The sequence below is a fragment of the Aptenodytes forsteri genome, unplaced genomic scaffold, assembly GCF_000699145.1.
Source record: "Aptenodytes forsteri isolate BGI_AS27 unplaced genomic scaffold, ASM69914v1 Scaffold61, whole genome shotgun sequence".
Taxonomy (NCBI): Eukaryota; Metazoa; Chordata; class Aves; order Sphenisciformes; family Spheniscidae; genus Aptenodytes; species Aptenodytes forsteri.
Genome location: NW_008794443.1, coordinates 6,952,398 through 6,970,352, shown reverse-complemented (window position 1 = coordinate 6,970,352; position 17,955 = coordinate 6,952,398). Strand labels below are relative to the sequence as shown.

At 35.1% G+C, this 17,955-nt stretch overlaps 1 protein-coding gene across 1 annotated transcript in view; it reads left to right on the top strand.

Moving 5' to 3' along the window:
- The window catches only part of ABI3BP (ABI family member 3 binding protein), a 168,236-nt gene that overhangs the window by 107,048 nt on the left and 43,233 nt on the right, over nucleotides 1-17,955 (top strand). Inside the window, exons 33-46 of the mRNA XM_019474770.1 lie at nucleotides 905-973; nucleotides 4,239-4,313; nucleotides 5,928-5,975; nucleotides 6,480-6,554; nucleotides 8,078-8,125; nucleotides 8,978-9,052; nucleotides 9,848-9,922; nucleotides 11,211-11,285; nucleotides 11,963-12,037; nucleotides 13,563-13,637; nucleotides 14,303-14,377; nucleotides 14,858-14,932; nucleotides 16,560-16,634; nucleotides 17,118-17,192. Coding sequence (XP_019330315.1) covers nucleotides 905-973; nucleotides 4,239-4,313; nucleotides 5,928-5,975; nucleotides 6,480-6,554; nucleotides 8,078-8,125; nucleotides 8,978-9,052; nucleotides 9,848-9,922; nucleotides 11,211-11,285; nucleotides 11,963-12,037; nucleotides 13,563-13,637; nucleotides 14,303-14,377; nucleotides 14,858-14,932; nucleotides 16,560-16,634; nucleotides 17,118-17,192 — 990 coding nt within the window. The remainder of the gene's footprint in view (nucleotides 1-904; nucleotides 974-4,238; nucleotides 4,314-5,927; nucleotides 5,976-6,479; nucleotides 6,555-8,077; nucleotides 8,126-8,977; nucleotides 9,053-9,847; nucleotides 9,923-11,210; nucleotides 11,286-11,962; nucleotides 12,038-13,562; nucleotides 13,638-14,302; nucleotides 14,378-14,857; nucleotides 14,933-16,559; nucleotides 16,635-17,117; nucleotides 17,193-17,955) is intronic.

The window sequence follows — 17,955 nt, the reverse complement described above, 5'->3', positions numbered from 1 at the left end:
TTTGTGAGCTTCAACATGACAATTTGTCAGTATGTCCAAAAATAAAGTTTGAGGCACATTGTACAAGATTCATAAATCATTTTTTCTTTCCTAATTAAAATCTGTATCATCATAGAGAGAGAGCACACCAGGAAGTATAGGTAATAAAAGGTAGGCTGAGAAGAGTCAAAGCAGAGTAAACAAGTGAAAAAAAGTTTGAAGGTTTGGATAAGCACATTGATTACTTAATGATTGTAGATATATTTAGGAATGAAAATGGACTCCAACTGTAAAGTCATGCTAATACTAAACAATTCTACCAAATTTGTCTTCAAAGTTCTTTATATTTTTCAGAGTCTTTGGAGTTCTTTCCTTTCAAACCTAATTAATTACTCTAGATAGAGATGGGAAGCTTTTTAACTTGATTATCTAATGTGCTGTAGCACTAGATAACCTACTGGTATCTTCAGCCTTACTTTCTGTGACTTTGCAGTTAGTCACACCTGAAATCTTTCACATCTAACCTTTGCACCACTGTGGAAGAAACTCAAGAAAATTAATAGAAAGGTTTACCAAAGAAAAAAGATTTCTCTGGAACTGTTTCTTTTCAGTGGTCTACAGTCATAAAGAGGAAAAAAAATTGTGAGGAAAACAGGAAGATGAAGACTCAGAGAGCTCCTCTGCCAGTGGTGTTCCTGTAGCATAAATACACCTTTTATTTTCAAAAAGCAGCAAAAGCTGCACAGAGTAGTTACTGGTGCTTAAGAACATTCAGTAAATTTATTACTTACTCAGTGTTTCCATTTGAATAGTGGGGAGGAGGCGGATTTTAATGGGGAAGCAAGAGCAGCTGAGCCATACCAGAAGTTGAGAAATAGATACAGATGCACCTGTATTTCTCTCAAGAAAATTCTCTTTATTCCAGCAGCAACCATTCCGGTGTCAGTCACTGCTAGGAGTCCCTACACATATGAACGTCCAAAGACTGCAGAGGGTAATGATTGCGAGTCACTTTTAGTCATTTTTCTTTCCATTGGTCTGATAATATGTGCAGTTGAAAACACCGTTTCCTGTAGGCTTCTTGCTTATTCATATGTGGTCCAAACCCAACAAATGGAAGTATAGTCTTGGTGCTTTATTATTTCTCCATGTTTCTAGCATGGAGATATTGTCTTCTAAAAGACAGGATATCACTTCAAAGGTATCTGATTAGAAGATTCAATTACATTAGGAAAAAAAAAGAATAAGAATTATTGCAATAATAAAGATTTTATGAAATACAAAAATAATATACCTAATCTAAAAATCACATCTAAAACTACAAACTACTGAACAATTTCTGCAGAAGGGGGAGTTCCGTGTTGCACATAACCAAGCATTGCTTGATAATTTCTCAAATTTATGGAAAACATTGCATCCAATATTAATCCATGGAAACTTGCATTCAATTTAAGAAAATAAAATAATTCTAGTTTTAGTGAGGAGGAAATTTTCTATAAAGTAATACATGATCACTACCTTTTTTTGGTATGGGAATATATATTTAGTGATGTGTTTAATAAATAGGTTTTTAATGGAGACTAAGAACAAAGGTGTCCTTTGCAGCGAGCCTTGAAATGTTCTATCTAATTCAAAGGAAGATTTGAGTCACTGTTTGCATTTACTTTGCAGATTGTATTCTGAGAAGCACTTTAAGATGTTTGCAGAGGTATAGCGTTGCTCTTTAAAACCCGGATGAAGCCAACTACATATATAATACTTTACTGGACGAGGATGGCTTTAAGTCTGTGCTTAAATGATTTCATTACATAGAATCAATTTGTTTTGGTTAATTAGCAACAAATCACTTAGATTCACTGTTTCCAACTGCAATAAGTTCTACTTCATAAAGTACTCTCAAAACTCTTCTAATGACCTTGATTTGCCAAGGTCAACATTGGATAACAATGTTTTCTTAGCATCATTTCTTAGCTCTCTTTTCTTTGGCTTTTGGCTAAACTCTTAGATGTTCTTCTGCAGCAAAATTAGCTTCTAACTCTTTGATTATCCCTTTCTTCAAAGGCTCTGTCTGCTTGTTTTGCCCATATCCAATAATATTTCATGCATTAAACCCATAGCACCATTCTTTTCTGTGTTTATTCATTGATACGAACTGAAGGTCATTTCCTAGACTTCATTTCTTCATTGCTGAATGTCTGCAGGACACCATTTACTTTCAGCTTAAATACTGGTTTTTACAAACAAAGTTTTTTCCAGTATCCGAAATGACAATCCACACATTCGAAGCCCAGATCATCTTCTAAGACCAAAACACCTCAAGCTAAATCAGATAGGGCACACTTCTTTTGAAATTGTGTACTTTGAGGCTTGCTATTAGTGCAGAAAGTAAAAGTGAAAAACTTCAACTTTTTTTTCCTGGAGGAAAAGGAAAGAGAAGGAAGTTGTTCATTATTTTGGGATAATATTTATACAAAGAGAAACCAAATTGCCTCAGAAAGCAATTTGCAGACCTAACAAAGAATTTAATTTTATTCTGAATATCTGAAGGGGTTTTTTTCTTTTTAAGAACTCACTGATTTTTTTGAAGGCAACCTGAAAATAGAAATGAGTGTTTTATGGAAAATTATTCTGAATTTGAATTCTGAAGGTAATTTATGAGCTTGAATAAAAGCAAAGTCAATGCAAACCAGGGATACAGAGTGAGCACATTAGAAAGATTAGTAACTAGTTTAAGTTTTCTATACAGTAGCTGGCCATTGTTGACAGAAATAAGTTAATGCTGGTTGTTTTGGCTTTTTTTCTCATTTGCAGCAGTATTAATACTAGGCTATATTATACTGTGAATGTTAATAGAAGTGTAAGAAATACTGTAGTATCAAAAGCATCAATTGCAAACAAAGTTTTATAGTTTTGTTTATTGTAAATGCTATTTTTAAAATAGGTAGATGTATAAGAGAGTTTGGGAGATAAGTGAGTATAGGTTATAGAAAAGGTTCTATCTTTAGGTGTGTATGTCTATGTTATATGTTACTTTAGTTTTTACTGCCTTGAGAGGGGAGAATTTATCAATTAATATTATTTTAATATATTTTCTGTACTGTCAGCAAATTTTTATAGATTCTGCCATTTCATAATTTAGGATTGCGGGGGTTTTTTTCCTTTTTTTTTCCCAATTTGTCATAGTTTGTGAGGAAATTATAAGAGGATACAATGAGAAAAAACTAAGAGGCTTTATCAAAATAAGCTTTTTCAGATAATTATATAGCTGTACCAATAGCAGCCTTTTAGTCCTCTGCTTGACTGCTCACCATAGAGGAAAACTTCAACTGTTTTGTCATGGTCAGCATGCCACTTTCAAGTAGTAGCAGACTTCAGTTAGGGAATACCTGACATTTTTGTGTATCAAGAGTCCCTTGCTGTCTCCGAGTTCAGCTGTGTGATCTCTTCCCTTGCTTGTTCTAGGATTTACTGATTTCTACTGATATATTTTGGCTTCCGTTGCCATCAAGTTTGTGCAATTATATTTTTCTTACTGAACCTGTATTATTAGGAAGTTTAATTGTCCATGGTTTTAAAAAGTAAAAGTTAATTTGAAGATCCGCATTACCGTGGTGTAGTATTAGCACCTGCTTTTATACTTACCGGTGGAGTAATTTTAAGGTTTTTGGAGTACGTTCCATACTTACCCTGTCACACTGTTTCTGTTGCAGTCTTGGAACCTCTTACACTTAGAATTGAACCACCAAGGTCAACAATAGGCAGTGATATTTCCTTGGCAAGCTGTCGTGTTTGCTTTTTTCATCACAGAAAGCATCACTGAAGTTAATCACCTTATGCCTTAGGATTGTTTCATTAAACTTCATTTTTCTTCTAGATAATTCTCTTGCTTGGTTTTCATGACAGTTGGGCATATTGCTTTCTTCACAGTTGGAACATCTCCTTTTTTTTTGTAAGAAAACAATGCTGGCAGCTCTGAATCACCTTTCTCATAATTACGCTTGTCTGTGCTCATCCCAGCTTTTTATTTAAAAACAAACAAACAAACAAACAACTGAGCTTCAAAAATGACTAAAATTCCACTCTCTTGCTTAGATTGTTGTAAACACACAGAGAGTATTACCTGACTTTCTTTCCTACTTCCTATAGGCTTTTTTTCTCTGTTGCAGGTGTGAGGTTTCTGGGTTTGTGTGTTCAACTTGATATCAGAAACTAATTGCTGTGCTATTTAACCAACTCATTACCCACATTTTCTCTTCCAGCTCCAAAGGAGACTCAACGTTTTCCTTCTAAACCTAAAACTTCACCCAAACCTCATATCCCACAGGCCAAAGATGGTAAACTGCTTTGTGTGATTATTTCTAATACAGTTTATAGTGGATTGAAACTTATTTCTGAGCAGCTGTTATCTGAGCCACTTAAAACATAATGGGGTTCTGTTCTGATGTGTGTTCAGTGATTTATTTGCAGGTTTCAGGAGTAGTAACATTCACTAGGTATTTTTCATAATGCAAAAGAATAAATCTCTGCTACTTCATGGCAGCAGGATGAGAATATTGTTGTTAAACTCAGATTACAGTGGTAACTAAAGCAAATACCTAGCAATTATTAAAGTATGTATTATGGCTACTTAGGTGGTACAATTCTTTCCCACAGTGCTTTGCATTGTTAGGATAAATACATTTCCCTTTTAAGTCACAATTACTTAATTTCATGACATTATTATTTTCTGCATGAACAAGTAAATTACCCCATGCATAGTTACTATTTGTTTATAAATATTAAAATTTATTAGCATTAATGGTCATTTATGCCGTATTCCAAAATACTGGATATTTATACTATGTCATTAAATGTGAGTGCAGTTGAATTCAGTGGTAGGCAGAAAAAAATTACTCTCTGTCCTCTGCTATCCAGTTGGTAATATCAACAGAAAATTACAAGGGTATCAAATATCAACATGTGTCATCTTTTGGTAAATGTGAAAAATTTCATGATAATCACTTTAGTGAAGATCTTTAAATTGTAGACATGGAGCAATATTTTTGAAAGCTGATGTTATCTATTAAATATGATTTCCTCATGTAGAAAACAGTCAAAATCCTTGTTCTCTCATAATTTTTTAACCATGTCAGCTGATTATAAAACATTGTTTCCAAATGACAACTTAAAATGCAACTTCTTATAAACTCAGTTTTTACCTCTGTGGCCATTTTTCATTATTATGGTAGTCTGGCCTTCTCAAAAAATGGTTTTGTCACACAAATGCTACAGGTTTGTACTGTTCTGTGTTTTAAAAAAAAAAAAGTTTCTTCAAGAATATAATATACAGAACTTTTTTTACAGCATCATCCACTTACCTTGTGATTGTCTTAAAAGATCAAAGAAATTTTTTTCATTGTCACTCATACAGAAGAATTGACACAGAGAGGGATACCATTTCTATTGTGCCTCTGTTTCTAATGTGGGAAATGCAAGAAAATAGCATCAATTTCACATCCTTATGCTACTTAAACACCCAGTTTTATTTTAGATCCATACCAGTTTAGAGCTGAAGTATGTGATCATGCAATGCAATACACTGTAATGCTCTTTAATAACATAGCATCCAGAAAACAAGCAAGTGGTCTCTGATTCCAATTGTATATGTAAGCTGCATTTGAAATACACCACAAAGGGAAGAGATCTGTGTCCCTAAAAAGCCATTTTCAGAATAAGGGGGTGATACATATTTGGATATCTCATTGAAGCCCAAGGGAGAAACTAAGCTCACATTATGTTTTAGCTGACACTGCTTTCTCAGAGACTTCATTTAGTATAATAATTTTTGTATGAGGCAGTATACATAGTATATAATTCAAAATGCAGTTACTAGACAAGTAATACTAATTGTAAGTGGAATTATTCTCTTCAATTTTCATAATAGCTTTTATGTTTTGTTTATGATACAGTCCTGGAATCTATAACATTTAGAACTGATCAGCTAAAACCAACAATAGGTAACACTTTTACCTACAGGGACCATCACATTTAGCTTTTTTCTCAGTATACACCAAGCATCACAAGTACATCTTCATTGTACTCCACTGTTATTTTTTACTATTAAATTTAGTCCTTCTGTAAGGGGTTTTTTTTGTGATTTTTACACTAACAATTCACAATCATCTTGTTTGGGTTTTCTCACACAAATGTGTTCTGTAAAGTGGATGGAAGCACCACAATCTACCTTTGACTACATGTCTCTCTACTCAGTTTCTGTTATGTGCTGCTTCATCTTTTATACTAGTCCATCCATACCGCCCTTGCTTTACGTTATCCTGTTAGAGAGGTTCTCCATCAGCACTATTTCTTTGTATACCAGACATTCATACTTCTCCATTACTCATACAAGCTTTTTGTGTTTCCAGAGGGTCCCAAAGGCATGTGTTCTTTTTTAATATTATGCCTTCTGTCAGTCTCAGTTCTTGAAAGACTTTAATAGTTGCATTTTTTTTTTATTTCAGTTCCAAAAGAAACACAGCGTGTTCCCTCCAAACCTAGAACATCACCAAGCTCAGAGGTTCCACACACCAAACCTGGTAAGTACGTTGTTTCTTTATCTTATCATACTGATATGTGTTTTATGAATGCTACTGTGATCAGTGGAGCTTCAGATTTATATGTATCCCTTGGGCATAAATGTTGGAGCATTCCTTGAGGGATAAAATCCAGTATCACATGTCATGACATGTGGAATTTATAAGCAACCTGGTAAGTTTAATATCTCTATCTTCAGTTCTTTTTTACATTTTAAGTCACTGCAACAGTGGGCATTTTCTGTGCAGCTGTCAGTGAAAATAGGTCTTTTCTGTGTGAATTTGCTTGGGTTTTGGGAAAGTGAAGGTGAAAAGGAGGGGTGTCATTGCAAAGAGGAAGGGTCTTTTTCTGTATTTCTCAAATTGTGTACTTGTTTTTTCTTTCCCAGGCACAATCATTCATTTATACTTTTCAGTTCACTTTTGCAGAGCCCTTATGTTGTTCAGAGATTTAAGAACATGTAATACTTTCTATAACATTGTTTACACAGCTTGGTATAGAGCAATATACAACTGCGGGCTAATTAAGGATGGAGGAAGAAAGTTATACAACTCACACTAGCAATTGCATGAGGTACTGTGGTGGGTTGACCCCGCCCAGCAACCAAGCACCTGCTAGCCACCTGCTCATTCCACCCCACAATGGGTAGGGGGAAAGAATCAGAAGCGCAAAAGAGAGAAAAAAAATCGTAGTTCAAGATAAAGACAGTTTAACAAGTGAAGGATAAAAAGATGGGAAAAAACCAAGTGATATAACGGCAACCACTCACCACATCCCACTAGCAGACCAACACCAGTCTAGGAGCAATGGGTCCTTTGGAAACACTACCCCCCAGTTTTGTTGCTAAGCATGACATTATATGAGGTGGAATATGCCTTTGGTCAACTTGGTTCAGCTGGCCCAGCTGTGTCCCCCTCCTAGCATCTTGCCCACCCCCAGCCTACTTGCTTGGGGGCAGAGTGGAAAACAAAGAAGTCCTTGATTCTGTAACAAGCACTATTCAGCAATAGCTAAAACATTGCTGTGTTATCAACACTGTCTTGGTCACGAATCTAAAACAGAGTACCAGAGGGGCTGCTATGAAGAAAATAAACTCCATCTCAGCCAGACCCAGTACGGGTATCCAAGGTATAAGTAGTATTAGATGGTGCTGTTGGACAAATGGGCAGAAAGATGACAACTAAGGTTCCTTTTTGTAAGTCTGTGCCTATTGTTTGAATCAAAACCTTGAAATAAGTCAGGAAAGTGTACAAAGTTGAAGGTGAAAAACCACCCACAATTTCTTTGTGGTGTATTACAAAAGCTTCAGATTTATATTTGGGCTCTGTTCTGTATTAGAGCTATTGCCTAGAACTGGAGGCAATTCTGAGCAACATAATACTCTGACATGTATTGAGTTTCAAGAAGGAGTGACCATCTGTCATTGGCTGTAGCAAGGATGGTATGGTCATTGTGGAAGTAGTGATTGTAATGTTTTGATTGTTCTCGGTAATACTTGTTTTTGGTTTTTATCACTCTAATGCAGTTCTGGAACCAATTACGTTTAGAACTGAGAAACCAAAGTCAACAATAGGTAATGATACTTTCTTACTTGAATAGTCATGTTGTCTTTCCTCTTCAACGCAAATCATTAAGCATAGGCCTGCAAAAATTTGTCACTTTTCTTTGTATGTGCCTTAATAATTTAACAGTCAAGATTCTCTGTCTCTTATTTTCTACAAAACAATTGAGGAGGATCCTTGTGCCTTTCAAGTTGTTATGCACAAAACATAGGGCAATTTCCTTCAATATTTAATGATAAGAGGCAGAGGGTAGATCAGAACAGGATCGTAGTCATACTGTAGAGGTGGAACTGTTCTAGTTAGTCATATGGTTTGGGTGAGCAGAGTTGCATGCTGCAAGTTTTCTTTCTCTGCTTCCCTTCCCCTCCAGTTTTACTAAATGAAATTCAGTCCTTCATAGAGGTCTGAAAAATAGTTCTGTTTCACTCAAACCTTAATTCCACTGTCAGAACAGAATAACTTCAGTGATCTTTGGGTCATATGATTTCTTGAGGCAGATCCATTTGACTAAGGCATTTTTATCATTTGAATCTGGTACTGCGAATCATTCCAGTACAACCTCCATTACAGAGCAGTGGTGCCTTTGTATTTGAAGCTACTTACTTTGTTTTCTTCTTTTTTTATTTTTTTAAGTCTTCTTCTTAAATAGAACCAGTAATTCTGTCACATGCTTCTGTCACAGAAGATTATTTCTTTTCTGTATAGGCTGATTTTGTTCAAAAAAAACCTTCTCTTTTGCATCACTTCCATAGAATATCTTTGGTTCAAATCTTTGCTCTGTTTTTGTTGACTGTTATGTGTGGTAGTGGACACTGATACCTTGGAAAATTTTAGTACAGTGTAACCCAGTTTCTTTCTTTCAGTTCCTAAAGATACACGTCATGGGCCTTCCAAACCTAAAACATCACCCAGCCCACGTGTTCCTCCAACTAGAGCAAGTAAGCTTATCAATATTTTGCCCTTTAGTGCATGAAAGTTTTTATCAGTTTGAAAATTGTCAAAATAGATGAGTTCTCTGAAGGTACACAGATACTTTTTGAATATGTTGTGTTTTAATGACATAATCAAATTTTGCTATATAGCTGTCATGGAACAAGTTAATCAGCTAGATATTTATACATGTCAATAACTTGTATAATGGTAGGGATGTGGGGGTTAACACTCATCTTGAGCCCTTGCACATAGGAAAATTTGTGTCTTAATTTCCATACAATGTGACAGAGGTGTTTGTATTTTGTAGTTACTCATTTACAAATGTAAAATCACAGTACTTTCCTGTTCCCAAAACTTTGGAAATAGTTCTGTCCATTTGAAAATTAGTGGTAAATTTCCATGTTTCTTCTGCTCTGACTGCTTTGCTGGAGATTATTTTTTAATGCAAAGTTGATTTAAATGAGCAGCAGATTTTTGGAATATGAAACACTTGAATAGCACGACTAGGGGAACTGTTAGAACTACAACAGTTTACTCTTTAGAAAGCTCTGTTTGATAGAGCTGAGAGGATTGGAGAGTTAATCCAACACTGCACTGTAACAGTCACTTTGTCTTTAGTCTCTGCCCTAACGTAATATTGATTGCATTGACAGGAGATCTCTTTGTGATTATTTTCAAATGGAAGAAATACTTCCTAAAAAATTCTTTGCAGAAAATGAACCTCCTGTCAGGAAAATCAAAAGACTTATGTTGAATCATCATCCTCAATAACAGATTCAAAACTTTGCTCATCTTCACAGGTCCAAAAGAAAGTCGGCGAGTCTCTTCCAAGCCCAGAGCATCACCAAGTCCAGATGTACCACACACAAAACCTGGTAAATACATTGTTGTTTTGTTGTGCTTGAATATTCGGGGTTTCTTTTGGGCGGTCTTTCCTCAATGAATCAAGTGTTGGTTAACATCTCTTCATATTAAAAACAAATAGATTTTCTAATGATCATTAAATGCGTGTTTAAAGGAAGATAGAGCTGATTTGTATTTTTAATGGCTGAGTTTTGATGAGTTGTATATGCTTTTCAGCCCCATGACAGCTATCACTGATGAAAAATCTGCATAGCAGGGTAGACAACATACATACATGATAAGAATGTTCTTGGAAGAAATTGCCTCTCTTCTGTGCCTATCAAAAGATGCTTAGAGAAAAACATATTTTAGGGCCTTCGTGTATGACTCCAAATATCTGTAACTCAAACCACTCATATGTTTGTGTACCCTGGTAATGGAATTTGACCCTTAAAAATATACTTAATAGGGATTTACATACTAGTGAACTGCCAAACCTCTGTAACTCCTGATGGTTCTGAAAGCATCAGTTGAACCTTCGTTTTGAGTGAGTGCATATCCACTAATTCCACCAATAAATAATTTAAAAAAAGAAAAGAACAAATTCAAGTACGTGTTCCAATTTGAAAAGAAATTAGTCATGTAAAAGGGAGTATTTTTACCCTTTTGCTTGTACTTATTGCTAATTCTCTGTACGTTCTTGTTCTTATGAAGTCTTGGCACCTACTACATTTACAGTTGAACAACCAAAGACAGCAACAGGTAAAGATGTTACCTTGGGCTAGTCATCATTATTTTTTCCCTGCTGCTCCTTGGATCAAAGATTATATATCATTAGTCTGTTTTTCACATCATCTGTTTGTGGTTTTGATTTGTTTTCTTTTCTACTTATTGAACTTAATTCTACTCTGTTCCAGGTATTGAAAGATTCCCTGCTGTTCTGTTGTCTTCACAGAAAATTTCTTTCACTCTCACACACATTGTAATTCTTTTGACACTTGTAGGAGACAAGCATACAATGGGTATTGCAGTTATGAGCTCTGAAATACATATGGAAACATGTCCACTATAGTTGTCTGTGTTCTTTCAGTTTTTGTTGCTTGACTCCAGATTTTGCTTACTTGATCAATTTTCCAGCCATGTTTTCATTCATTATTTTCTTTTCTCTTTAAATTCTTGTATGTATCTGACACTCAGTTTTCCAGTCTGTCATGTAAGGATCTTGTTTTTCTTTGCAAGCACGAGGCATGCAGTGCCTGTGCAATAAACCTGTCTAATTTCTGAAGAGTATAAACCCTTAAAACAGGTCTTTTCTTTCAGCTCCTAGAGAACCACAACATACTCCCTTTAAACCTAAAGCAGCTCCCATCCCAGATGCTCCACACAGCAAGCCTGGTAAATTGTCAAGCTGCGGTTGATAATTGAGCAACTGCTTTCAGGGCGGGCAGTGGGGGGAGTTGTCAACAGTACACTTGCTGTTACCTGGGTATCACTGTAGCTTAAGAAACCTCTGCAATGCTGCAGTTAAGTCATACCACTGATGGAAGCTACAACAGTTTAAGATTTTTTTTTTTTATATTATGTCGATATTACCAGAAGAAGAAACAGTAGTGACCTGTATGTTTAAATCAATGGTGAAAAGTTTTTCACAGCTTGTATCTGAGCAACACATGTCAGTTTTTTGCACCATGTTTATGAGAGAAGCCTCTTAAAGCTGTTGCAGTGCTTTTCCTTTATTATACACATTTTCATCCAGATTAGACTGAGGCTTCCCTTCAGTTGTATTTCAATTAGGAGACTCCCCATCATGAATCTGGCTGACCTGTATAAGATAATCAGTGGTTTCACTGAAGGGTTGTTATTGTTGTTTTTTAAGTATCTAGATGTTAAAAACAAACAAAAAATTTAACCCTTTGTAACCATAAATCTCTGAGGGTAAATGCTCATTGCTGTTTTAAAACATCCCTTTCCTGGTGTATATAGTATAATGCTGAAAGTTTTTTTTAAGGGGCGGGAGGGAAAGGGAGAGTCTCTTCATTATTCTGAGCATTTATCAACATTTTTTCCAACAGAAATCATTCCAACCTTCCATGAACCAGATACTACTATGATTCCTCATATTCCTGAAAGATCAAAGGCAACATTGGGTAATCATGTGTATTTCATAAATAATTACTCTATTTTCCATTCTTGTTAGAGAAGATATTCTTAGAGCGAGCTCATTACATGATATTAAAAACTAATAATGAAGTTTTGCTCTGCTTCTAGATACTTGCTTGCTCTTTGGTCTTGATAAGGGTAATAATGCATGAACTCATTTACTTTTGAAGGTTCTTTTCCTTGTCTTCTAGCCTTTCCAGTCAGGATGATGTAATTCCTTCAGATGTTATATATTTTCCAGTAAAAGGGGACTTTATTTAACAGGTAGTGATTCCTATAATTGCTGCATCTGAGGTATGGATGCTGTCATCCTAAAATACTCTTCTGCTTCACTCCTCATGGTATAATTTTACAGAAGAAAATTGCAAGAAAATGATAAGGTATCAACTATAGCATAACATGTACTGAAACAGACCGGCTACGTGACCCTCCAAATCAAATATTAGTTCTTAAAGCCACCTTCTCTGCTAACTTCTAGTCATCTGTGTTGGGAAAACTTGCTGAAATATCTGAAACATTAGCTGAGGATTCTTTCTTCTTAACTTAAATGTCAGATGTGGACCAAATAACAGTCAATGAATCTAAGCAGTATTGGACAGCAGGAGTATTGCTTGAGCAGTCTTTGTTACTAATTAGTTCTCTGTCCCCAGTTTCAGAGATAGACATTGACCATGATTTTCTGAGAATGAAATGGTATCATTAATGAAGTATTAATAGCCTTTTAATAATCTTCGAACCATGTTTTTTCTTTTTGAGGAATAGGAAATGAAAAATGCTTTTCATCATGTTTCTATTTTAAGACATATTCCCTGTATGCATTGATACTTAGGTTTAGTATCATTGGATATCTCTTTATATAGCTTTATGAAGTTTATGTGCCCTGTCATACACATCTGGGGCTACCTGATGCAATATTCGTATGCAGAAAATGGTTCTTCAGAGCAATGGGGATGAAGAATGCACAGGCTAAGGCAGGTATTTTGAGGACCTCTCACATTGGTGTGCATCACAGACTAGCAAGTGCTAAGATAACCTTTTCCAGTAAATGATTCCTACATGGCAAGAATTTTTAACTGAATAGTATGAATATAACAAGATTGAACAGTTCCCACATAAGAACAAAGAAGTTAATTTATAAATCAAGTCTGATATGAAGCATCCACTGAAAAATAGATCCTGTCCTCAGATACTCATGTATGGCAGATGTGGAAGGTGTAGGCTACTACTGTCTATTTTTGTCCTGTTACTTTACTATATACTGTTTGTGACTATATTCTTCACTGCTTCATCCAAAGCTACAAATCTGTATATAATTTTGGGGAAGTCTGTCTGTGTCAGCGGCCATTTAATTTCTTTTCCTTTCTTTGCAGGAATTCCAACTGACTGATTTTCAGCTTTACCCTTACATAATTTGCCTTATTACAGATCAGATTGTACTTATGTTCCTTGTGTACTATGAAAGCAGTGTGTTTTTTCAATTATTGTTCTGGGTGCTGTTTGTTTTTATTTCAGCTCCAACTGAAAAACAGTTCATTCATGCCAAACCAAAAACATCTGAAAAACCAAGAGTGCTACACACCAAACCTGGTAATGGAGTCATTCTTTTAATTTTGTGTGTTTGTGTTTAATCATTCTTTCCCTTAGCCTCGGGTTTTGTGCTTTTTATCAGAATTATTCATGGCTGGTTTTGTGCTGAAACAAATGCATTACACTTAAGTCAGTCAGTCCAAAATATGCCAAAACTACACTGAAAATAATAGTAGGATTTGTAGTATAGCATAAAAAATGTTTTTCCACCTTTCTATTACATATAGCAAATGATGACTAAAATGTGGTAAATGTGCGTGTTAACAAATTTTAGTGGCTAGACAGGCTGAGTTCTCTCTGATTACTTCCTGGTAATCAGAGATGCTTCTCTGTGAGCGTTGTTTTTTTTTTTTAAATCCATACAATGCAATAGAACTCCTTTGCAATGTGCTTGTACAGTTAGCAACTGACATTGTGTGCTTAACTGAAACACAAGTAGTCTTAAAAATAGTTACGGGGGCTGTGTCTCTTCCCATTTTTGCTGTATAAGAAATGTATAGGAGAAGTTAATAGAAAGATAATGATATCTGTCAGCAGTTGATTTTTAAGATATTCTGCTACACTTTAGTTTGGAGCATTTTGAAAGTTTTTGAAATAGTGCAAATGCTACTTTGTTTCTATTACAGTTTAATATTCTAAGATTCTTCACATTTTCTCCTTAACAGCAATACATCAGACAACTCCACAACCAATTATTACAAAATCTTCTACTACCACTGAGCATTCAAGGGCAACAATGGGTAAATAAGTTTCCTTAAAGTTAAGATGCAGGTATTTTTTATTTTTCAGTGGAGAAATTTCCAGAGAACATGCTCTGGTGAGGTATTTTGTGTAACATCATTCCACTATCCTTCATTCTGCTTACACACATGTGTTTCTTAATACAGATGAGTCTCAGTTCTATCCTAGAAGTAAAGCAGAACTAGCCGACAGCTCATGTCTGGTCAGAAGCCTGTATTTGTGAGATTTCCAACCAAATGCAGTGGTCTAATTTTTCTTTTAGAGCAAGAATTTTAGCCACTAACTCAACTTATCCTACAGCACAGTGCTAGAACTTTTCTGTGTTTTGGGTAGTCATTTTGTTTCAGGTTCCAGAAAGCCATGGAATTGTTATTGTCTCTTTTTCAGGCATTCGAGGCATACATTTTCTGTGGGCTAAATATGGCATTGGATCGTGACTCCTGAAGAATACAATAATAATATTTTTCCTTTTCTTTCAGCTCCAAAAGAAACACTGCTTATTCCTTCCAAACCCAAAACATCTGTCGGGCCAGAAGTACCGCAGACTAAATCTGGTAATTTAAAGTTTGTAACTTTAAAAGTGTTATTGTGTCACTGCCTTAGTGATACTTTCTGCTCTCATTTAGTCCTGCAGTTATGTGACATGCATGATATGTAGACAGAAATTAGTATCATTGTTCAGCTCAGAGTATGTTAATAAATTATATCAAAGAGAATGCCCAAGAATTGCATCAATTTCCATGGAGAGCAGAAGTTAAGGTGGTTGGGTTTTTTAACATTTGTTTGTTGAATTGGTGGGTAGTAGCCATTAAAATGTGAGGAATTCTATTAATTTTAATAAAAATATACTGCTGTAACCAGCTTCAATAAGTTCTTTTCTTTGGGGGGATTTTATTACCCTAAATAAATTTGCTTCAATTTCTCAAGCACTTTTGAAACTTGGGTTACAGAATCTCAGTCCAAGATAGTTAGATGCTAAGAGTATAGGTACCTTCTTCCTATCAGTGATTTTTGCAGTAACTACAGTAGATTTAGGGGTGCATAGTTATAATGAAAGATGATGATACCTCAGCTTTACCCTGGGTGTGAACTATTTCCATAAAAACTACTAGATAGGAAGGTTACAGGGAAAAAAAATTGTTAGGGGAGGAGTGACAACATGATTATAAGAAAGAGCAGCTCCTAATCTTTCTTAATCTCTGATCTAACCTCCAAACTGATAATATTTTAGTTTTACATAAATAGGTTAATGAATGGTTTTATCATTCCCCACCTTTTTTCCCTTAGACTTCTAGCCAAAAAGAATTTAAGCAGGGACCCTGTTAATTCAAGAACTGTACATATATATTACTATGAAAATCAAACTGAACAGTCCAGAAAAAAGATTTATTTTCTAAAGGCCTTATTCTGAAAGGCTTCCTGTTAAGTAACTAAGTTAGATGCTAAGTCTCAGCTGAATAAGAGCTATTTCCAACCATGTTGTAGTTAACAAGTGCCATGTTTTGGTACCACTACAAAGTTAGTTTTAGGCAAAGAATTTTAGAAAACAGAATTTATAGGTTTATTCTTTTCCTTTTAAATTTTAAATCATTATGATGATATATATGCAAAATAAATGACTGTTAGGAAAGTTGTTAAAAACACATGGCACTATTTAGCCACTGCCCTTTATGCTAGTAAGTAGGTTACTTTACAGCTTCCATATTTTAACCTTATTTCTGAAAGACAAAGAGACATGTAGTGTGTGCCTCTGCCTGTCAGTCTCTCCTTTTCATCCAGTAACTTAGATATCTTTCACTAAATTCAATCAAATTTGAGTGAGGGAAGAACGTCTGAAAGATAAATGCATTACTACAGGCTTTTAGAAATTTTTTAGGGAAATGAAAATTAATATACCCAGTGTGAGAAAGACCAAAGACTGTCAGAACTCCACCTTTAGGGCATTTGTTCTGAAGTTGGTGGGGGCCTGGCAGAATAGTTGCGCTGTCTGGCTGTCATCATGAAAATACATCCAGACTAATCAGAACATGTGTCTGTCTCATGTCTGTTAAAATTGTCTTAGCAGATGTGTAGAGGATGTGTAGCAGTTGTAGACGTTTTTAGGAAACAAAGGACACAGATCCTTAATGAACCCAACTTCTTTAATTTCACTTCTCACAGACAATGTTTTATTTCTTGTAGCTCCAAGGGCAACACACCTGGGATCAATTAACCTTATAACAGTTCATGTTGTTGATGGGTCCAAAATGACTTTGGGTAATGAGACTATTATGTCAGTTTATTTTTCATAAAACTTTACTTTCTCTGCTTTTGCTATATGAGTAAACTTACACTTTAATTAACAGAAATACCTTAATATATCTTTATATCGTGTTCATTTGTTAGTCACATTCCAGTGCATGTACAAAATGTTGCTGGTTTTAATTTTCCAGCCATTTTTTCTTTCATGTAATTCTTTCTAGAAATAAGTATTTCATGTACAAGGGTGAGGAGTCGTATAAAAAGGCAGTACCTGATCATCTTTTCTTCTTTTGTCTGACTTACTAATGATATATATCTTCCCAGTCTTGAAAAGTCTTTTATCTGTATAAGAGCATGATTTTCAGCCAGGTTTCTAGCACTGACTCTTTTTGTTTATGGTCTGCACAAAGACAGTTTGAATTTCCCTTCCACCTGTGGTGTCTTATGTTTAAAAGGAAATCATTTGCATTTGATAAGCAATAATATCTCCACTTTCAGTTCCCAATGAAACTTACCAGATTTCACCCAAGACCAAAACTGCTCTAGCAACTGAAATTCCATGGTTTAATACAGGTAATTTTTAGGATTTTCTTAAGTTCTTGTATTGAGAGTCTGTAGATCTTAAGTAAAATCAGTACGGCTTAAGGTTTAATGATCTGTTCATCATTACCTTTAAAACTATTTCAAATATGTAACATGAAAACTTATTTTTCCCCTTATCAAATGTTTTTTGTTCATTGCTCTGAAAATCAAGGTTTAATCAGTATTGCCTCAAGGATGATATGAAGCTTTTAAACAGTATTAGTGCTGTGTATTGGATCCTTAGATGTATGGTGTTGCAAACATAAACGTTAACAGGCTTCCACCTTTTTCCTTATAAAATACTAAATCTAAATCTGTAAAACTTTTCCTAAATGTAAATGTCAAAAATGATTAATATGTTCTTTCCTGCATAAGTATTTTCTCTGACACTTCAGAGAGGCTGGATTAAGTGTTGTGGATAGAATTAGATTCGAATATCAAATATCTAGCTCTATTTATTTAAAAATTGGGAGTTACAGGCGTTGATAATTTGGCACGAGATGACAGTGACTACTGCTTATGCTTTCAGCTTTCAGTGTAATTCATACAGATTCTGTTACAACTAAAATATCAAAATTATTTGGCAAGTGAAAGGCAACAATAAGAAAAGGTTGAAGGCTTCTGACTTTAACCTCGATGATGACACTGTGCTTCAGCAGCCCTACACAGTGTCTGCATTGAATGCTTCCAGTTGTTTTCTCGGCAACGTTTTAATGTTTCATGTCCTTATCTGAATATTTGAGGGGGGGGGGGG